Below are 22,526 nucleotides of genomic sequence, written 5' to 3'. Positions count from 1 at the left end.
GCTACACAGAGAAACCCTGTCTCGAAAAACCAAAAAAAAAAAAAAAAAAAAAAAAAAAAAAAAAAAAAAAAAAAGTCTGTTCATCTACACAATCCAGACTAAGGAAATGAAGGACTCACAAGGGCAGGTCCAACGGCAGCCACAGGTCTCCTCCACTCGCACAGGGGACTGGCTGTTGGAACATGAAGGCCTGGGTCCGTGATCACAGTTGACCCTATGACTCTGCAGCAGAGTCTGGCCATTCGGCAAGCAGGTCACTGTGTGGCATTGATCTGGCAAGGTCCAGACATCCCCAGGCTGCAAAAGGAGAAAACAGGTTTGAGAAAGGACCAGGATGAGGCACACCAAATCTAAGTCTACCCACCATATCACTGCCTGCCTCTGGGGATGGGCTAGGGTTGGACAACGGCCTTGCATTAAGGAGGCTCTACATAAGGTGGGAGACATAACACAAGATCTACAGAGGGACCCCCAAAACAGGCTAATAGCAAGCAGGAGAATGAGGCTAAGACCACCCAGTGCAAAATTAGTCAACAAGAACAAATGCTCCCCATATGTATTTCTGACCTTTCCTTCCAAGTCAACAGGAAACAACTTACCCTCTTCTCATTCCCATCCTCATCCACACAAACTCCAGAAAACCCTGAAACAGACACAGAAGGACTCTAGTCACCACCTACCACCAAGAATTCTAAACCATTCACGATGACATCTGCTAGTGAACACGTCTCTAAAGAGAATCTGAGCGGGCTTCACACTGACATATGAGGACACAAGGAGGTGACAACCCTGTGGTCCTTCACACTTTATGACAACTGATAATTGTGGTGACGATAGTTATCACATGGCAGTAACTTTCACTTATCTCATTTCATGCCTGTTAGGAGTGGGGGAGGGGTATGAAGCAAGATCCATAAAACCTGAAAGAGATCTGCTTAATGATTGCTGCCAAGAGATCCACCATCTATGAGGAAAGGTCTGTAACTCTGTAGAAAGGTTTAATTTAAAAATAATTACAGGGGCTGGAGAGATGGCTCAGTGGTTAAGAGTACTGGCTGCTCTTCCAGAGGACCCAGGTTCAAATTCCCAGCACCCATGTGGCAGCTCACAACTGTAACTCCAATTCCAGGGCATATGACACCTTCACACCAATGCACATAAAATCAAGTTAAATAAATTATAAAAATAATAATTATATTAATATATAAAACCAGGTCAGAAAACAAAACATGTTTCTAACCTAAAATCAACTTAACCTGTGGTCCTTCAATATTGGCTTTGACGATGTATTTCTAAAGTCCTTTATATGTATACTGAGAGTAAAATATAAAAATATGAACTTTAGGATGCTGGAGTTCCTTGCTTAACTCTCCCAATTCTTTCATCCAAAATCCCTCAGTACAAATAAGCCAGGACTTCCTCTGCTTAAAAAGTCAGATGGACATTTCAAGTGGAAGCAGGATTGGTCACAGAAAATTTTCCAGAAATTCCTGAAGGTGATAGTACACAGCCTTCCACAAACAGAAATGTGAAAGTTCTGATCCACATGGCACTCTTCATTTAAGACTAAATTTTATACACAAAACATCTTTGAGTCTTTGCAGTGTTACTTGGTTTTTCTGGGTTTTCGGGCTTGGTAGTGGTCATGGTGGCAGTGGTTGTTTGAGATTTGGAATATATATATCAGAAGACTTACCAGAGCACAGCTGGCGGAAGAAGGAATTGCCCAGGGTAACTACAGCGGGGAGGTCTTCAACTTGCCGGAGCTTTACCACATTGGAGCTGGCCCCTGGGCCTGCCAAGATCCTCAGCTGGGCTTCATCATAACGATCCCCAACCCCAATGGGGAACACCGCCACTCCTAAATTAGCCGAGGAACAAGAAAGGGGCTATGGTCAGGTAACCACAACATATACACTCCATCTAGCACCTGTATGGGGCTTCCTGCAACCCAGGCTGGCCACACACACACAGCAAGCCTGTGAAGGAGTGGTCCGTGTGGGCAGCACATGCTAATGAGCTACCCCTATGTGTCAGTCACCATTCTAAGCAGTGGGGATAGAGCAGTGAGCCGAGCAGATAAAGTGCCTGTCTCCTGTCCTCATGGCTAACACACAGGAACATAGGCAGCAAACACACAAAATAGTAACTGTATGGCATCTTCAGGTGTAGATAGATGCTCGGGAGAAACTGTGAAATGAGAAGGATGGGGAACGCACAGAGGGTGGGAATAACCATTTCATGGAGAAAGACCTGAAGGAAGGACGGAGAAGCCAAGAACTGGGCTGGGGGAGAAATGACCCTCCCAGTGAGCGCAGCAAGGATAAAAGGTCAGAGTGCAAGCAGAATACAGAACACACAAGAGAGGGAGTGAAGCCTGGCATGTGCAAATCCTCATGGGCCACGGCACCAACCTCATGTCTTCTCTGAAGGAAACAGAAAGCCCAGACCACGAAGGCATGGCAGGAGCTCGTCTGCACAGCTGCTGCGTTGAGGAGAGGTTATGAGAAGGAGCTGCAGTTCCAGTTAGAAAGCCAGCCCTGCCTCTCAGGTAAGAGATGATGGGGCTTGCCGGCAGTGGTAGGACTCTCAGTGTGTTTTTGTTTTTTTTGTTTTTTAAGATTTGGCTGTTTTATTGGGTGGCATGTGAGAGAAAGGGGGGAACTCAAAGGGGCTGAGATTTCTAACCTGAGTAACTTCAAAAAATGAAATAGATGACAAAGAAAATGTTGAGGTAAAGCAGGAGTAGAATTAACCATGAACTGTCTGCTGGAGTTAACCATGAACTGTTAGAGTTAACCATGAACTGTCCGTTAGAGTTAACCATGAACTGTCTGTTAGGTGAGAAGTCTGAGCTAGAGACAGGGATTTCAAGGTCAGTGGTCCATAAATAAATATATTTAGACCCCTGATACTGAATGAGATCACTCAAGAGGATGAGTATGAAGAGAGTGGCTGAGGACCCAGCTCGGTGGTAGAGTGCTTGCCTAGTGTGTGACAGGTCCAGGGTTCAATACCCAATGCTGCAGGGAACACAGGGAAGAAGAGGAAGGACGCCCACCTCCCCGCTCCTCCAGCACTTGATTGGGGTCTCGGGATTGTGCACCAGACACTCACGGTTGGATCTGGCTGCATCTGCTGCTGAGTACACTGAATCCAAGGAGGTGTCCATGATGAGGATAACCACTGCTTTGGAGGCTCCAGGCCTGGCGCCATGGATTTGTGAAGTTAGATATCGCACAGCAAATGCCAGCGCATCCCCTGAGGAAGAATGGTCTGAGTCAGGACTGACCACAAGGACTGGGTTTTCTAAACTCTCTGAGCCTTGGGCTCAAGGCTGACGCTTGGTGAATTCAAAAGATGAACAGTTATGACTCAGAGCAACACTTGATGAGACTAGGAAGGGATGCAGAGGACCACCTAGTTCCTCACCATCCAAAGGAGGAAACTCAGGGCAAAGAGTAAAGTTACTGGCCAAGACCACTCGGTCCCTTAAGCCAAGAATCAGGACGAGAATGCAGGTTCTACAGCTAGCTTATGACCCCAGCATTACCAATTTGGCTGGGGCCACCTTCCCGCTGCATGAGGTCCACCAAACTCAGCAGATGGGCTTTCTCCTGGGCCTCATTCCATGATATATCGATGGTATTGATGCTTCCATACTGCAACACGGACACGTGAGTGAGGTGGGGCCCTAACAGGAGGAGAAAGAGGGAAACATTTAGCATCAGGTGGACCCCAGGAAGAACCACACTCACGTGCAGCTTCAGAGGCATCACCCACCAATGTTGGCCTTTGAAATGAAAGCTTTGACAAAACTCTTCATCATATCAAAGGCAGGCTCTGGTGAACCAGAGGAGCCGTCCAGGAGGAGGACCACATCCAGGGCTTGGCTGCAGTCTGCAAAGAGGAACAGGAAGGTAAGTACACAGGTGCCCACCGAAGATCAGCCACCATCCCCCACAGCGGGCAGTGGCTCCTCAGGGCAGCGCTGAGCACACAGCACCACCAAGGAGGGACACATTGACCAGTGAGGCCACAGTGTGGGGCTGGGACAGGTAGAGGAGGGACAGAGGAGACAGTTCCTGAATCTATGAGTTCACTAGATTGAGGGACATTGAAAAGACTCCACATCTACCCACAGGCAGGCAAATGCCTGCAAAGGAAAGCATTCTCAATGGCAGGAAAAGTAAGTGCGTCTGTTTGTGGGGAGCAAGGGAGGCAGAAATGTGTGTGTGTGTGTGTGTGTGTGTGTGTGTGTGTGTGTGTGTGTGTGTGTGTGTGTGTGTGTGAGAGAGAGAGAGAGAGAGAGAGAGAGAGAGAGTCGTTATAAGACCCATAATTTTGAGAAGTAACTAAACAATAACTAAAACAATTAATAAAGAAAGAAAATCGACTTCTGTGTTCTTGGGTCTAAAGCTCAATGAAATAAGGGAAAGTCACAGAGTGGCACTTAACTGGGAAAGAGGCTCGTGACCTTTGAAGGGATCAAGAAAATGTGGCATCTGTACGCGGGGAAGAAGGAAGCTGTGTCATGAGGACACACACAGACGGAACGCATACTAATACCAAGGCAAACAGCCCCGTTACTTTTCTTATTAGCAGAAAAATTAAAGCAATATTCACTAAATAAACAAAAGCAAAGACTGAGTGCAGGGACGGAGAGATGCTGAAAACAGCTGGTTCTTCTGCTGTGATGACGCCAGCGTGTCAACCTAGCTACTCAGGAGTACTTCAGGTTGTAAGGCCTGCTTGGCCTAGAGTGAGCTTAAGGCCAGTCTGGGCAACTTACATAGTAAGATCTGTCTCAAAAAGAAAAGGAAAAGAGAGCTGGGTGGTTCAGTGATAGAGCATTTGCCTAGCTCGGACCAAGCCATAGGTTCAATCTTTAGTGTCACTGTAGAAACAAACTAACACACTGGATACTTTGACACCAGTATAAGTTAAGAAGGCAACAGTATAATCCCAGCACTCAGAAGGCAGAGGCAGGAGATCTCTGTGAGTTTGAGGCATGCCTGGTCTACATAGAGAGTTCGAGGCCAGCCAGGGTCACTGAGACCCTGACTCAAAACAAGAGGGAAAAACAGTACTTTCTGAGCCTTCACCACATGCTAGAGTCTGTTTCAAGCATTTCACAAATAGTTGCTAATATCCACAGTTTATAGATAAAGCGACCGGCCAGCCCTAAATTATCGGCTACTGAGTGGCAGTTCTGCACTCTGGCTTCTGGATCTGTCTGTTTCATCTGCACCGGGTGCCTAACCTCTCAGCCTTGCCTCCAAGAACATGAGCTACTTAAAATAATTCCATGCATCAGTGTGGTCCAAAAGAGAGTTAACAATCACCAAACAAACAGAAGTTACCTGCCAGGCAGAAAGTGAGTCTGGACTGGGTGCGGGGTGTGGGGCAGAGGGATTAATAAGACTTGCAATTTTTCTATGCATTCTCTGTATTATTTAAATTTTAACAGTGGGTCCTTACTGCCATTGAATTTATAACCCTGGGCAATAAGAAAAGATCCTTCCCACCCAAAGAATAACAGTTCAGCTCTAGGCCTGGAAAGTAGGAGGAACACAGGCAACGTGCGGCAGGGCTTTGAGCCAGGAAGTTAGCATTAGAACCCAGGGGTCTGGCATCATCAGATAATGTGCACAGTGCCAATGCCATCACACACAGGGCACCAGCATACCAGGAATGGGGGAGAGGGTGGGCAGCTGCAGCCCCTCCCTGGAGCAGCATCTCTGCAGGACCAGATCAGGAGCCTCTCGGGGAAGTGTCTCAAAGTCTCGGATGAAGATGGGAGCGTTGGGCCAGCCAATTCGCTCCAGCTCCTGAGCATTGGCATGGGGGCCCACTCCGATAGGTACCACCTGGATGTCTCCAGGCAACCTCCTGATCTCATCAGAGGCAGGGTTCCCTGTGACCATGTAGACCAGGTTAGGTGCCTGTTCCCGGTCCCCCTGGCTAGGAGAGAAGGTGTGCTCAGAAAGATACTGCAGGGCCTGCCCAGTGTTGGTCCTGTTGCCACCGTGGTAACGGATCTCTCGGACATGCCGCAGCACATCCTCCTTGGACTGGGCCTCGTTGAAGGCGTACTCCACAGTTACCATGTATGAATACTGCAGCACCGTGATGTGGATGCCATCCTGGCCCACATCCATGCGCTGGATTACTTCCTCCAGGAACTCCTTGCTCTTATTGAAGTTTGCTTCACCAACTTCGTCTGACCCCTCCAGGACAAACACCACATCCAGAACCATGGACTTCCTCTTGGGTCCAGGTGATGAAATCCCCAAGATCCCCAGACTCATGGTGATTTGTGCCACCTGGGGAGGCTGAGTAGGGGCTCGGGGTTCAGGGGCAAGGTCACAGAGGTAGTTGATTATTTCATCCCTTCTCTGCTCCAGCTCATCCACCCCACTGAGCAGAAAGGCCTTGTTTTCAGGGGCCTGCTTTTCAATGAGGTGGATTTGCTTGAGGCTGGCATGCGGACCAATGCCCACAGGGATCACAATGACCTTCTTCTTCTTCAGGCCCTGGACATAGCGGACCAAATTCCTGGCCATCCGTGGGGGCTCCTGGCTAGCAGTCAGGAGTAGAATGATGCGGGAGGCTTCAGGGCGATCGATTTTGCCAAAGATCTGGAACAGTGTGTACTTCAAAACCTCGCTGGTAGAGGCTACCTGGCTACCTGCGTACTTAACCTGGCTGGCAATGCGCCGAAGCTCTGAGGGTCGCTTCCGAGCCTTGAGCTCAATGTAGGCATGGGATCCATCGTGGTACTCAACCACTGCCACACGGACGCGCTTCTGAGAGACATGCAGCCTCTCCATCATGCCCACCACAAAGGTCTTGAGCACCTCAAACTCAGCCTCAGACAGCCTGGAGGAGCCATCCAGCAGGAAGACAAGATCTAGCAGCCTGCTGCATTGGAAGCTGTGCAAGGGTGGCTCAGGGGTGTCTTCAACATATGGGGTGGTGGCGCTGACTGGGGCATCTGTTGGGGGGACCACCAGGCCTCCGGGCTCCTGGCAGGCTTCACAGGTAAGATTGACACCATCACAGTGACTGTGGCAGAAGGGAAAGAAACCAAAATGATTCAGGAAGAGCCTGTGGGCAGGTAGGACCACCTCATAGGTCCCTCACAGAACCTCCTGCCTGCTCCCCCGAGCATGTCTCACCCAAGTGAGATGTCATTCTTGACATTTGTCCCAAGGTGTGTCTTCAATACACATGTGCACACATGCATACACACACACACACACACACACACACACACACACACACACACACACACACACACACACACGGGAGTGGGGAGGAAGCAGAGCCTTCCTAAAGCTTTAATCCATCTTAGAACCTGAAAAATAGTCTTGGTTGTTCTAAGGCCTCCATAGCCATTTAATGTTGATTTCTTTCCAGTCTATGTCTCCAGCCACATTAATATTTAATTATAATCCAAACCTTCTTATAACTGTCTCCAAGGACAAATATCTTTCTAAAATGTTGGCACACGCTGGGACTTGTAAATGTTCCACTGGAGATAGATGGCTTACATTAGAAACCATTATAGATGTTATTAGAATTTAAGCTGTATGGATTTTGAACCATGTTTAATTATGTTGGGCCTCAAGGAAAAGAAGGAAAACTAGAGTTAGAAGATTCTAAAACAATGAATTAAAGTTTAAAATCGCTGTTTCATCTAACAGGGAAAAAAGTGGGAGGACTAGGTGTGCTGGCTGTAGACAGTGACGGTAGCTCCGCCATCCATTCTGCCCACAGGTAGATGGTGAACACGGAGTATCTACCAAGTACTGGCTAGCCCTCAGCCCGGCCCCAAGATACCCACAAGTCTGTGCTGAGCCACTGCCCAGCCCACAGATTTCTACAGTACCAAACAACCTTCCAGCTCTTTCTAATCACTGCACCCTTCTGCCATGTTCTAGAAAGTAAAGGAATAGGCCAGACCATGGAGGACATAAAGATGTGCTGCAGTGGGGATCCATACAGGATGGGCCTCCTCCATTCTGTACCCTCGGTCTTCAGTCTATACAATAAACCCGAGCAGGTGACAGTGCCCTAAACCCTGAGTGTGTCTGTCCCGTGGCCTCATTGGCAGCCAACGGCACCAACCTGCCTTGAAACTCTGTGCTCATCACTGTGCGCTGTAGCAGCCGGCCCTCTCTGCAGGCCAGTGGAGGAGGTGCCAGGTGCTGGAGCTTTCACATCCTTTGAGCTGGACACCCTAAGTAAGCTTGCAGTGACCCCCTACCCCTTCCTTATTCCTCATGTCTGTTTCAGCGCAAGGAAGGTGGGTGGGATCTTACCGGGAAGTTAATTCCTACTTCCTCACAATCCTGCGATTTATGGCCTCAATCCTTGGTTAACGGTGCATGAGTGACAATACTTTCAGTTTCCTGTGTTTGCTAGAAAATTCACCCCGGGCAGTGCTCGCTCTTGTTTGTACAGATGGTGGGGCAGGATCCGGCTCTGGCAGCTGTGGCCAGAGCCCCTCCCTGGAGAGCCGCAGTTCTCAAGCCGAGGCTCCCATTAGGCTTGGTTGGTGTCGGGGAGTGGTGCTGACGATGTCAGCATTTTGATGAATGTCCCCCACCTAAGGGCAGCACTTCAGAAAGCCCGGCAATCACCCTCAGGACTCCTCGCCTCCCCAAAACCAGGTTCCCAGAGTTTGCTCCAGCAAGAGCCCGGGGTGACAACAGTGAATGTCTTCCCTCCCAGTTCTGAAAGCCACGTCCTGCGGCCTGGACCACAGCCCTAAGATGCTTGTGTTATACTTAGGGCCAAGCACTTCATCTCCCTTTTCCTTCCTGCCTCCATAGATCCCCCAAAATGTTTACTATTCATAGATACCGGTCCTCAGATTGGATGTGATGTCCAGTTATAGTGAGGTAGGAATGCTACCCTTGCTTGGTCATACATACTGCATACATGTGTTGGGGTGTTATATTGCATCCCCCCAAATGTATCTGTTTTCCACAAAAAAAAAAGTCTTTAAAACATTGAGGGGGAACAGAACCTCTTAAAGAAAGAGAATCAGACTCCAGAAACAACCCCAACAGCTACCAAAGGGATAGATGGGTGAGTGGGTGGGTAGGTGGGTGGGTGGGTAAGTGGGTAGATGGGTGGGTGGATGGATGGGTGGATGGGTGGGTAGGTGGGTGGGTGCGTGGGTGGGTGGGTAGGTGGGTAGGTCATAAGTGGATGGATGGGTGGGTGGGTGGGTGGGTGGGTGGATGGATGGGTGGGTGGGTAGATGAACAGATGGGTAGATAGATGGATGCATGGGTGTGTGGGTGCATAGACAAGCTAATTAAGCTCAGCCTCAGTCCATGCTGCCTGGAGGTATTTTCCAAAGCCCAGGTTCTGAGAGCCAGCATGGGCGGCAGCCAGTCAAGAAGTCTGCTTTACCAATTCTGACAGTGTGCAGGGTCATCAGGGCTCAAGATGATTTTCTTTCCTGGGGCCAAGCGCCGACCAGCCACCTCACACACCGGGCAGTCTTGGGGGTCCACACAGGTCTGCAGAAGTTCATCCAGGATTCTCCCTGCACAACACACCACATGAGAAGCCTACCAGCCACCTCTCATATCAATCAGGTAGGTCCGCCAGCCACTAAAGGAATCTGTCCCAGAAACCTACTCTCTCAGCTCCCAGGTGGTCACCTCACCATGCTGGGAGCATCCTTCTTCTTTGGTGCCTTGTCTGCCCCTCTGAGAAGATGGGATGAGGCTTCCTACACCACACACCCCCCTCCCCAAACCCTAGGACAAACGAAATCTTATCTCCAAACAGCCAAGGAGTGGCTGGGCTCAGCTAGCTCCTTCCAAGCATGAACTCAAGAATTTTAGAGCTGGGCCATCCAACACAACATGCCATGAGTCTACTTATATGTAAATGAAGCATAATTCAGTGAAATGAAGAAGACGTTTCCTCACACTACTATATCGTGTTGAACAGAACACTGCACCTCTGCAGCAAGTTCTGCTGGGAAGTGTTGCTCTCTTTAACTCAGGAGGCTGAGGCAGAAGGATGGCAAGTTTGAAGCCAGCCTGGACTATATAGCAAGACTCTGTCTAAGAAAAGGAAGGGAGTGGGGGGAGAGAGGGAGGGGAGGGAGGGAGAGGGAGAAGGAGGGAGGGAGGGGCAGAAGTAATGACTGCTCTATGTGATAAACCCACAAATGACCCATGAAAGACATTTTAAGAAGGAATGAGGTGTAGCCAAGTGGAAGAGAACAAGGAGCCAGAGTTCTTTCCTCACTTCTGCACAGAGAAGATGAGACAATCCTAATGAGGCGAAACTCAGAGCTGGCCTGGCTTTGATGAAGAGATCCGAGTAAACATACTTGTTTGAGGTCCAAGGATGGCGGGGGGGGGGGGGGGGCGCACCCCTGGACAGAGGAGGCCGAGATGAAGCAGAAGGAATATACCTGTCTAAGAACCCATCCCTCCAGCCTGCTCTAGCCAAGGGGAGGCCTCACCTGGAGGGCAGTGAGCATGGCACCCCTCCACACACTGCACGGGGCAAGCCAGAGGCTCGGGGTGCTGACAGGTGACCGGGCAGGCAGGTGCGCAGCTATTATAACGCCACTCACACTCGTAGCCATTTTCCCGAACGTTCCTCTCTTCACAGCTCTGAGCTGTGGAGACAGAAGAAAAGTGGTGACCCTGGAAGCACCAGGTGACCCTCGGCAACAGAAGAAGCCAGTGCCCCCCTCCTCCCAGAATTTCTCCAGAAGTCTCCACGTATCCACCTTGACTCCATGACCCGACTCACACACAGTCTTACTGTGAGTTCCTTACCCTTCTCACCATCTTAATCTTCTTCAGAACCCATGTCCCACTCACTCTTGAGGAGATGCCCTCGTCACTGTGTTAACTCCCCTCCAAAGCCACATCCCCACTGTTTCTTTAGTATGCAGTTTTTCACACCACTGTTTCATCCCTTCAACCCATCCCTCTCTACCGAGAGAGTGCCCGCCTGTCCTCCCGACAGGACTGCAAGCCGAGGTTCTTATAGGGGGTTGCATCTGAGACCGTAAGGACTTGGTAACTCACGGCACAGGGCAGGCGTCCTCCAGGCTACCACCTGGCCGTGCTGGGCACACACATGGGCATAGGCAGCTATGGTGTCACAGAAACAGGCGCAGTCCCCAATGGACTCACAGGAGCAAGTGTCATAAATGCAGATGTCCAGGTATGGCTCAGGGTCCACCTACGAAAAGAACCTCAATGGTCTCAGCCTGAGCCGAGTGTGAGAACTCTGGCTTATGGTTAGGATGCGAGGGACGGGGTGAAGGGGCTCCTGCACCAAGGAAATGTAGAACACAGGTCCTAGAGAATGAATGGGGGAAGAGGCAAATTCCTTTGTTTCTAATCTGGATTCCACTAAGAAATACTAAGTAGAGCAGGACAGGCAGCCTCTCATGCATATTGAGATACCCTCAGAATTTTCTAGAAGGTTCCCTCTGCTGTCTCCTGCCTACCTGCCTACCAGCCTGTCCTTCCCCGTAACTGTGAATGTGGAGTATTTTTATGTAAACACACACAGATTGGTCACTCTCTGTCCTTGCCTCAGTGCAGTAAGCAAAATGTGGGAATGAATCAGAAAACAAAATCTGCCCCCACTGAGGAGCTATGGGGCAACTTTGCCAGACAGTAGGGCCTGGCTGGGCACCCTTAGCTTCTGACCCCAAGTCTCCCTGTAGGGAGGAGTGTCTGCCCACAAGCATGATCAATCACGCTGACCACTTCACTTTTCTTGTCTCCAAAATATGCTACTATGCTCTCTGTGCTTTTTAGAGTAGTTAAGGAGGAAATGAATTCACCAGCCAATGCATTGTTGTTTCCAAGACATTTCAACATCCCTATGTGCCCCAAGTCCTCCTCTTGTCTTGATTCTTCCAACTCAGATGCCACCAAACCATAGAATCTAAGTATCCTTTGGAGCTCTTGTGGACTGGCAATCTCCAGATGAGTGAAGAATTGAGATCATATACTCAACTCGTCATTCCTATGTTGGTGGTACTACACAGTGCAGGCGTGTGCACATGGCTGTGTATTTATGTACACACACAATCCCACGTGCTCACATGCACCCTGTGTGTGTGCATGCACACAAATGCACAGAGAAAGAAGTCCATCTAACTTTGAAGAATTCGTCACTATCATTTGAGACAGAGGAATAAAAAGATGCCAAAAATTCAAGGACTCCAAAATCACTGGAGTTAGGGCCAGAAAAAGTCAGCGTGAGAAGAGAACCGGGCACTGAAGCAGTTGTTTCCTGCTTTTCTCGTGTGTTGATGGTCAGGGAGGTTCTGACCGGGTCTGGACACATAGAACTACAACAAAGAAAGGAATTCCCTGGCTCTGGTTGGGGACAATGCAAAGAGAACTCCAAACCAAGAGACTTCATGCGTACATGGGAAAGTGCCTGGGCAGCCATTGCTTTCCTCAAAAACAACCCATGTGCCTCTTCAGCTAGAAGCCAAGAAAGGGATATTGTGGTTTCTCAGTACGAATCATTTCAGGGCTCCTGCCTAGTTTGCGTTCACATCAGGCATTCACGGTCCAGGAATCCACAAGCCTTTAAACCGTCCTGCCTCCCTCCACCCGTAAAGCCTCACCAGCCTGTTGCAGGCCTGGAAGATGTCGCTGGTAAGGATTCTGCAGGATGAGTCCACCATTGTCTGCTTCATGATGTTGTTGTGGCAGGTGGCGGGGGACACATCTAGTGACAGCTGGGAACAGGACAGAGTACCAGAGAGGTCAAACATCAGGTAGCCTTGCTGAAGGGACTCGGCCCAGAAGCCCAAGGCTGCCGCTGCCTATAGTTCCTGCCACCACAGCCCCCAAGAGAATAAGGGAATCCTCCATCCACACAGACCCCAGATGTACCTTTCTTGTGTCAGCACACTGTGAGCTCACTTTCCAGGAATTCCCGAAGTCAACAGGGTCTTCCTCCACCTGAAGGCTGCTGCTGGTGAAGTCATTGTTCTGGATGCCATCAAAGTTCCCACACAGGCCACACACCTTCTCCTGGGTGAGGGGAAGGGATGCATGCTGTAAACCTTGGCATACTCTCAGGGTCAGGGGAAGAAGGTACCAGGTGACCGAGGAGTCAGGAATCATCAGAGGAGGAAGAAGAGATGGAAACAGAAAGAGAAAGAGACCCAGAGAAGAAGCAGGGTGGCCAGCAAAGCCTTGCCCTCACCAGGGCCTTTCCCTATGCTTCTGCACTGACCCATTTCAAAATCAAGGACGCAGAGAGAGGCGATGTGCCCAAGTCTCATGGTCAAGGGCAGAGGTGGGCAGCAGACAGGTTGGCTCTGTGATCTTTCCTTGAGACTATGAGCAGAAATGAGAGAACAGAGAGCCAAGGAGAGGACAGGCTGGCTCTGCTTTGCAGCCATCAGGGAAGCCCTCTTACCCAGAGGACCGTAGCTTGTCCAGGGAAACAGGTGCAGATTCTACAGCATGAGAAATGTGCTCAGGGAAGGGCTAACTATCCACCTCCCGTGTCAGGCATGTGCACTGAGTCCTGAACAAGCCTAGCCACACAGAAACCATCAAGTAAGGGCCTGGGAAGACAGGTCATCATAGACCCGCTCTACTCTCCCGACACAGCCAGAGCCCAGTCCTGGGACAAAGGGAAGGTGACTTCAGTATCTTTCCATTCTGCAGCACTGGTTTATAAGCACATGCGTAAGTCACTGAGGAGCATGTAAGAATATTCCCTCAATCAGACAAAAGTCACGGCATAGCCACTTCCTCTCTGAGCCTTTGTTAATTAACCCCCCCCCCTCACCCACCGGTCTCCTTGGTCAAACTCTCCAAACGTCAGCCAACTTGGGATCTCTGTACCTCTTTCTCCATCCACCCAGCTTCTCTCTCCAAATATTTACGATCCTCACTCCCTCTCTTCCATGAAGATGTCTACTCCTGTGTCACCTGTTTACACAGGGCTCATCAAACTAACCTAGCTCAGGTAATGTCCCCATAAGAATATAATCTCCACTGTGGTCGTGGGAAGCAAAACACTGGCTCCATCAAAGACGTCCATCCTGAATCTGAGAACTGAGACTGTGTTACCCCACACGGTACTGCAGTTTTCACATGGCTTCAGCGTGTAGTGGAATCCCCAAAAGGTTTATTCTCTGAAAGTTTGGGTTCCCAGTGTGACACTGAGAGGTGGTGTAACTGTCAGCAGGAGGGACCTAATTAGATTTAATTAAGTCACTGGTGGTATCATCTTTAGAAGAGATAATGTCATTCTCATAGGACCCCAGTTAGTTCCCACACCACAAGATATTTGTTGTTGTTGTTGTTGTTGTTGTTGTTGTTTTGTTCCTAATAATGGAGATGAGATAGGTCAGCAGGTAAAGAGGTGTCAGCTGCCAAGCTTGATGATCTGAATTCAATCCCTGGGACCTACACAGGAAGTTGTCCTTTGACCTTCACATTCCATGGGCACATACATGCCCACATCCATACACATGATAGATGATAGACAGACAGATGATAGATAGATAGATAGATAGATAGATAGATAGATAGATAGATAGATAGATAGATAGATGGATAGATAGATAGACAGATAGACAGATAATTAAAATAAGATTAAGCAGAGTTCCTCTGGTTTCCTTTCTCACAGGTGACCCCTCTATATGTAGCCCTCTTCCCTTCCCTGTCTGCTTTACCGTCACTCACCGCTGCCGCAGCCAGGCCAATCCCTGCCACAGACACAGATGGACCCACCCAACCCTACACTTGCAGCCTCCAGCAACAGTAATGACACTTGAATAAACCTCTTTTCTTCATAAAGCACTCAGCTTAGAGTATTCAGAACATGGAGTAACCCCCGGGACAAAGGACCTTGGTACAGTTAGGTTAAAATCTTGAGACAGGAAATTGTCCAGAACCATCTAAGTGAGCTGTATGTGACCACAGCGTCTAAAAAGAAGGAGGCAGAAAGGGGCAGAGTGTAAAGACGTTGCACCCCACAGGAGCATGGTGGGTGGGAGGGCCTGAAGATACTGAACAGCAGCTCACTGCCAAGGAGTGCAGCCCAACTCCAGAATCAGGAAGGTATACTTGTCCTTTAGAAGCTCCACAGGAATGTAGCCATGCACACCCGTGCGCGCACGCGCGCGCGCACACACACACACACACACACACACACACACACACACACCTGATTTTTTTTTTTTGCCCTTGCTCTACCTGCAGTGCCTGGAACAGTCAATACACTGAGTAGAAACATGGTCAAGATTGTTAGATCTCTCTAGAATTGGAACGGGCTGCCTCGGGGAAGCACAGGCTGAGCAGCCCTCACTGACATTGACAATCCGGACATAGACAGCACTGTCAGAGATGGTCTGCAGGCCACTCTCAACAAGAATAAACAGAGCCCCTGCCATAGTCACACCACTTAATGATACCATCAAAACCCCCAAAACTGTGGCAACCTACACAAACACCGTCATCTTTCCCAAGAGGAGATCCTCAGCAGATTAACAAAGCGCTCTCCAAAAGGGCTAACCTGGGACCCGGGGAAGTAAATCAGATGGTGAAGCGCTTGCCATACAAGCAAGAGGCCCTTAGTTGAATCCCAGCACTGTCCCACTGTCCCATGTGCAAAGGACAGTTACAGTGGTGTGCACTCGTGACCCCAGGGGTCGGGGGGGGGGGGGCAGAGATAATAAGTCCCCAAGGCTCACTGGCCAGCTAACCCAGCCTGACTGGTGAGCAATCCCTGGTCCCAGTGAAAGACTAACTCAGAACACAAAGTGAATGGTTCCTGGGGAATGATGCCTGAGATTACCCACTGGCCGGCCTCCACATGCACATGAACATGAACACATGCATGTACACACATATGCATGCATGTGAGCGTGTGTACTAGCCTGGGCTCATTGATGAGGCAACATCCCAGATGGTGATGATTTAATATTATGTGTGCTTAATTTGCCTCTTTGGGTTAAGTAACCTAAAGAAGAGTCACCCTGCCTACCCTTGCTCTGCCTCCTCTGTGCAAGCAAAACATGTGCCTTGCTGGGCCAGTCAAGACATTGTCACACGTTGTCAAAGCTGCCTCTGTCCTCCCTGTGTGCAGCCAGCCTCCATGACTACTTACTTAGCTTTCCTTGTGTGGGGAGCAAGGAGGAGGCTGGACCAGAGAGCCACTGTCCTCCAAGACAACGGGGAGGTCACTACTTAGAGAGCTGAGGACAGTCCACGTGAGTGACAGGGAAGAAGGGCCGCTGACCTGGTGTGTATGCTTCAGGACCACAGAGACGCTGAGGTGGTGGTCCCAGACCACGGAGAGGGCTTGACCCAGCAGCAGGATGACGTACCGGCCAGACTCCACCATCTCAAAGTGAGACTCATCTTTCAGGGGCTTCCGCACGTTCACCTGAAGAAGGAAGGAACCAGAACATGAGGTGAAGCAGGTCAGAGGCCAGGGCTCCCTCTCTCCACACAGTTTGTCTGTCTGTCTTGCCCATCCACACCAGAGCTGGCCCTCGACCTCACCAGCCACTTTCTATCAGAACTCCCTGCTGTGGGATGGTCTGTATGTCAAATTACTCTGATTAGTCAATAAATAAAACACTAATTGGCCAGTGGCTAGGCAGGAAGTATAGGCGGGACTAACAGAGAGGAGAAAAGAAAGAACAGGAATGTGGAAGGAGTCACTGCCAGCTGCCGCCATGACCAGCAGCATGTGAAGACGCCGGTAAGCCACGAGCCACATGGCAAGGTATAGATTTATGGAAATGGATTAACTTAAGCTATAAGAACAGTTGGCAAGAAGCCTGCCACGGCCATACAGTTTGTAAGCAATATAAGTCTCTGTGTTTACTTGGTTGGGTCTGAGCGGCTGTGGGACTGGCGGGTGACAGATTTGTCCTGAGGAAAAAGGCAGGAAAACTCTAGCTACCATTCCCTGAGGCCAGCACTACACCGGGGCTTTTCTGCTGCGTCCGTCTGACCCACCGCTCTCCCATGATGACAAGATGGCAGGGCACAATGAAACAGACCTCCTAAGAAGGGAGGGCGTTCTGACCCTTGGTCATCAACTCCACCAGCCCCTGGCTTGCTTTTTAACGTGGCCCTGATTTTAGCCACCTCTAGTTACATGGGTAAAAAATCTACCCATCTGTAACAGTGAGCCCCCAATGCACTTCTCTTGTATCCTACGGCCTCTGTCCTCTAGAGTGACTGCCATCAGGAGTCAAGACTGCAGGACAAGGACTGTGAATTTCCATGCGCCAGGCAAGAGCTTCTAGAAGTCTGGCCTGAACTCTTCGCCCTGCCAGAGGCATCACCACTGACCGACCCTCAAAGCCAACCACAGAGCACTCGGCTGGCTGACGGTCGGGTTCATAAAGCAGAGGCTGAGACCAAGAACCTGTCACTCTTCACAGACCTCCTGAGGAGCATGCCTCACGTGGAGCTCGTCATGTCTGCAGATCCTCCCCCTCGTAGATCTGCCATCTCCTGTGCAGGCTCACCGCTATCATCTGTCCTGGATAGAAGTGAACTCTGAAGTAGAGCTGACACTCCTGGCTCCTAGTCAGCACACTTGCTGGACAGCTTTTCTTGCCTCTCTATAGAAAATGCACTTCCAGTCCCCAGCTGTCAAGGGTGGGTGTTAACAAAACACCAGGGAGCAGGCCGAGGCCACGGGAGCAAATGAACCCAGTCTTGGGAGTCTGCAGTGCGGTACATATCCAAACCAGCTGAATCAGATCTGTGACCCAGGAACAACCAGTCACTCCAAACATAGATTCCGGGGCTCCATCCCGATCTACTGAGGCATGGCTTCGAGGCGGAGCCTGGAGAGCTACACTTAACCACTTCTCAGGTTGACACGATCCAGAGGCTGCATCTGCTGCTTCTGTTTCTCTTTTCAGCTTGTCAAAAATATCAAACTGAAGAGCTGGGGGTGTGGCTCAGTAGGAGAGTGCTTAATCAGCATGCCCAGGCCCTGGGATCCATCCCCGGCATGACATGAACTTAAGAAAATCCTTAATACACAAAGTAACTAAAAAGCACCCCATAATGTTCCTTCAATAGATACACATGCAGGAGCCCCCACAGATCATTTGTTTCGCTTACTGTAGTTTCAATTGATTACAAAAGTACTGAATGGAAAATTCCAGAATAGTGATTAAGTTTCCAAATAACTTCCATCACAACATATTATCGTCATTGTTCTACTTTATTATTAGTCAACATTAATACCTTATTCTCTCTACTTAATAATCAAACATTATCATCTGTGCTAGAGTTTTATGTCAACTTGACACAAGCTAAGGTCATCAGAGAGGAGGGAACCTCAGTTGAGAAAATGCCTCCATAAGATTCAGCTATAAGGTATTTTCTTAATTGGAGATTAGTCAGGGAAGGGCCCAGCCCATTGTGTGTGGTGCCATCCCTAGTTGGTGGTCCTGGGATCTCTAAGAAAGCAGGCTGAGCAAGCCATGAAAAGCAAGCCAGTGAGCAGCACCCTTCCATGGCCTCTGCATCAGCTCCTGCCTCCAGGATCCTGTCCTGCTTAAGCTCCTGTCCTGACTTCCTTTGATAATGAACAGTGATATAGAAGTATAAGCCAAATAAACCCTTTCCTCCCCAACTTCTCTTTTGGTCATGGTGTTTCATCACAGCAATAGAAACCCTAACTAAGACATCACCAATATACATAATAGAACATACTGGGTTCTGTACTGTCTGTGACTTCAGGCATCCACCAGGGGTTTCGTCCCTCTGTGGCTAAGAAGGACCACTGTTCACAGAAGGGAAACTCCTCCTGCCTGCCATGATCCGCCCACCTCCCCCAGTCAGCACTGCCTCCTATTCATAAGCAAAGGTCATTGTGCATCCTCTCCCACACACATACCCACACCTGAACCACAACTGGCTCACACTAGCTGTATTGGCCTGCCAATTGCTCTGCTCACAGGATAACAATCCAGGACCAGCTGACACTGCTGGACCTCATTCTCCACAGTGGCTGCACATTCTACCCACACAGCTCTAAATGATTACCTGGTAAACACTCCTAATAACCAGAGGGACAAGAAAGGGACATACGGGAAAGGGGAGAAGCTGGCACTCACCTCTCCATCAAACAGCTCAATCTCCCCTCCTTCCACCAGGATGGTGACCCGCTTCTTACACTTCACTGAAGGATAACTGCATCCTTCATTTCCCACCAGGATCCGGAAGGTCCCCGGGTTCCCGCCACAGTAATCCTGGGGAAAGAAGGCACCGGGAAAGAGAGATTATCCCTTTCTCCCAGAAGATGACATCGTGATCTCTGGGGTCTTTGAACACGTCGTAGAATATCGTCAGATGTGCTGTGCATGTGGGGGAAAGGAGGAGGTATCTACAGGTGAACTCTCTCAGGTATCCATCCTCAGCCCTCACAGGTGAGCCTGATACCCATGGTCAGTGCGGTGACATGGTAATAAATGCAAAGTGGAACAGGGGAACTAGAGGAGTCAGCATGTATGTCCACATGCAAATACATATAGAAGCATACACCTACCCATATAAATACACATATATACACACATGCATATACAAACACAAACATGTGCACATATTCATATACTCTTCCACATGTACATACATACTCACAAATACACCTATACATGTATACACATATATACATGTACCTGCACAAGCATACAACAATACACATGCATAAACACATATATATCATAAGTAAACATGCATACACAGGTACATACCTGTATACATATATATGTATGTACTTATAAAATGTGTACCTGTTCATGTCTATCCATATACATACATATACATGCATACATACATGTACTCACACAAAGAAATACAGAAAACACAGCTGGGCTGATTGTAAGGGGAGCATTAGTCCACTTCCTGGCTCTGTTGGGGGAACATGGTTCCTGGTCACACAGGTTAGAAGCAGAACAAGGCTGCAGATGTGGGCTTGTTCTTGTCACCAGCTGGCTTTCTGAAGGACAAGGCCTAATGATGCCCCCACAGGGTGGGCCCCAGGAGAGGGAAGAGGATCAAAACAAGCACATGGTCTGGAAGGGAGTTCCTGAAAACAGGATCACTTGCTCCAGAAGGTCTGCCAGCCAGGGGATGCTAGCGAGTGGCTAGTGCCTCAGCTAAACCCGATGCTCTGGAAGCTGATAGACGCGTTGACCCTTGAAGCTAGTGCTGCCCCGTCTTTTGATGCTAAGACAGGGAGCCTGTGGGGAAGCTCTAGGGGGACACCCAGGCCAGAGGCATCAGAAAAGCCATTCCAAGGTGTGCACACACTGTCTCCCCAAAGCACTACCGCCCTGGGCGAGCTGGGGTGTGTGAGGCCAGCTTGGCTGGTGCCCCAGGGGTCCTACCCTCTCCTAGCATGCTCTGCACATGGTAACCCTGGTTACCAATAATGCCTGACATGTCCTGCACATGGTAACCCTGGTTACCAATAATGCCTGGCATGTCCTGCACATGGTAACCCTGGTTACCAGTAATGCCTGACATGCTCTACACATGGTAACCCTGGTTATCAGTAATACCTGACACAGAGACCCTGCAGCTCCCTCTCTGGCTTTGAACCTTCAGATTACTCTAAGCAGCCCCCTCCCCCAGAAACTGCATGAGTTCAATGTCTCACAGAGCACACAGTACTCAGCTCTGAGGAAAGCACTTGTCCTCCTTCATGGATCATCTGGTGTCATCCAGCAAAAACCTCGAAAAGTGAGGATAGGGAGGTACAGGGGCTGGCAGGGACTCCCCACCTAGGATGTCCTATGTTCTCCCTGCTGGGCTGAGGGGCACCTGTGACCCCAGCCTCCGGTGACCCCAGCTTCCCCTCCTCACCACGTGAGACTGACCAGCTTAGAGGTAAAAAAAGGGTGGCAAGTTCCAGTAGGATCACAGGTCAGACTGCAAACTCTAGGGATCATTCAGGCAATCCCTCTGCCCAGGGACACTTCATAGCAATAGGCTATCAGGAGGGTGAAATCCAGCCAGGATCAGCTCCCCGTGTATCCTGGTTTGGGTGTCCACCAAAGTGAAGAGCCATCTTTCTCTGATCTATATCAGTGCTAAAATGACCTAAGGGTGGCCGTACCCCACACCAAACCAGTTCAGAAAATTAAATTCTGTTCTTAAACTTCCTATACCTTCAGGCACTGGCACGACCACATCTGGATGGAATGGCAGAAGTCACAAAGCCAGCGCAGCTGCTTGACAAAGATCGAGCAGAGCTGAGCCCCATGATGGCTGCCATGCCACCCTTGGTTCTCATCGCCACCTGTTGCATACTTGGGGCACTTTTAATATTTGCACAATTTGGGGATATTGGATTGATGGAAAATTCCTTATGAATCATTTATGCCTTCTCTCAGGAATGCTGTTCTAAGCTCACCCAGGAAAGTCCTGAACATGCTATTCCCCCACACACTTTGAGGGAGATATCCTTATCTACTTGAAGGTCTTCCTTACGCCTTGGAGGTTGTGACACATAAAGAAGCCAGAGGTTTCTTCATGAGGCTATGAGACATTTTTGAAACGTCTGTCCCTGTACGTACACAGGAACAAAATATTCAAAACAAAGTAAACTCAAAAAGCTCAACAAGATTCGGTGGGCTAGAGGAGTTGTCCGCAGTTCAGATTACAAGCCTCTTCCCACTGTACACTCAGACAATTACGTGACATACAACTCTGCCCCACAGAGACATTGATGAACAAAGTATGGAGTAGAAAGATGATAAAAGTATGAGGTGTCAGGACCTCCCTCTATTAGAAGTTAGCTCATGTAGAGCCACTATAATGTCATATGACCAAGGAACAATAGAATGCCAGGATTAGACATATAGACAAATTCTATAAGGATATAAATGTGAACATTGATTGTATTATGTCAGGATTTGAATTATAACTGCAGCAGCTTTTGCCTGAGGATTTTTCCTGGGCACTCTGACCACTAAGAGTTAATAATACACTGCTTGGGACATGGCAAAATGCCCAGGGTGGTTGAAGACCTTGTTTTGGTCTAGTGTCCTTGAAGTAACCAAAGCTACCAGCTTGAGAACAGGCTGTCATATGCCTCTAGGTTCTCAAAAATTGGGTTATGAGGTTAAGGAGTAAGAATAATAACTCTGTTTATTAATGATGTCAAAACTTGAGGGAAAATGATTGGAAATGATAATTCTGTTCTCTCATAGTTTATTAATGATGACTAAAAGATGAGCAAAGGGAAGTGAAACACATGTCCAAAAACAAAAGTGATATGATCTATGTTTTGGAACATCATGAATGTATCCTTGCTAACTAAATCTGTATAAATAAAGAAACACTCTGGCTGCCAGTCAGTCAGGCTGCAAGATTCTCCCGACCACCATGGCCTGGCTCACTTCCTTCCCCAGCCAACTCCTTACAACCCTCTACAGGATCCATCCACCACTGGGGATGGCTCCCGGCAAGGCACCCTTGAGGGGGGGTTAGAAAATT

General features: G+C 49.1%; 1 protein-coding gene across 1 annotated transcript in view; it reads right to left on the bottom strand.

Moving 5' to 3' along the window:
- Positions 1 to 22,526, bottom strand: part of Vwf (von Willebrand factor) — a 137,544-nt gene that overhangs the window by 39,567 nt on the left and 75,451 nt on the right. The window contains exons 21-34 of the mRNA XM_042274144.2: positions 19,142 to 19,276; positions 16,288 to 16,434; positions 12,918 to 13,058; positions 12,647 to 12,760; positions 11,079 to 11,235; positions 10,502 to 10,660; positions 9,430 to 9,565; positions 5,690 to 7,068; positions 3,784 to 3,900; positions 3,554 to 3,694; positions 3,118 to 3,261; positions 1,697 to 1,861; positions 600 to 643; positions 120 to 297 (exon numbers count right to left, since the gene is read on the bottom strand). Of these exons, the coding sequence (XP_042130078.2) occupies positions 120 to 297; positions 600 to 643; positions 1,697 to 1,861; positions 3,118 to 3,261; positions 3,554 to 3,694; positions 3,784 to 3,900; positions 5,690 to 7,068; positions 9,430 to 9,565; positions 10,502 to 10,660; positions 11,079 to 11,235; positions 12,647 to 12,760; positions 12,918 to 13,058; positions 16,288 to 16,434; positions 19,142 to 19,276 (3,157 nt within the window). The remainder of the gene's footprint in view (positions 1 to 119; positions 298 to 599; positions 644 to 1,696; positions 1,862 to 3,117; positions 3,262 to 3,553; positions 3,695 to 3,783; positions 3,901 to 5,689; positions 7,069 to 9,429; positions 9,566 to 10,501; positions 10,661 to 11,078; positions 11,236 to 12,646; positions 12,761 to 12,917; positions 13,059 to 16,287; positions 16,435 to 19,141; positions 19,277 to 22,526) is intronic.

This window comes from Peromyscus maniculatus, chromosome 3, assembly GCF_049852395.1.
Source record: "Peromyscus maniculatus bairdii isolate BWxNUB_F1_BW_parent chromosome 3, HU_Pman_BW_mat_3.1, whole genome shotgun sequence".
In the NCBI taxonomy this organism is placed as follows: Eukaryota; Metazoa; Chordata; class Mammalia; order Rodentia; family Cricetidae; genus Peromyscus; species Peromyscus maniculatus.
Note: the sequence above shows the minus strand (reverse complement) of the source record. Positions and strands in the feature narration are given on the sequence as shown.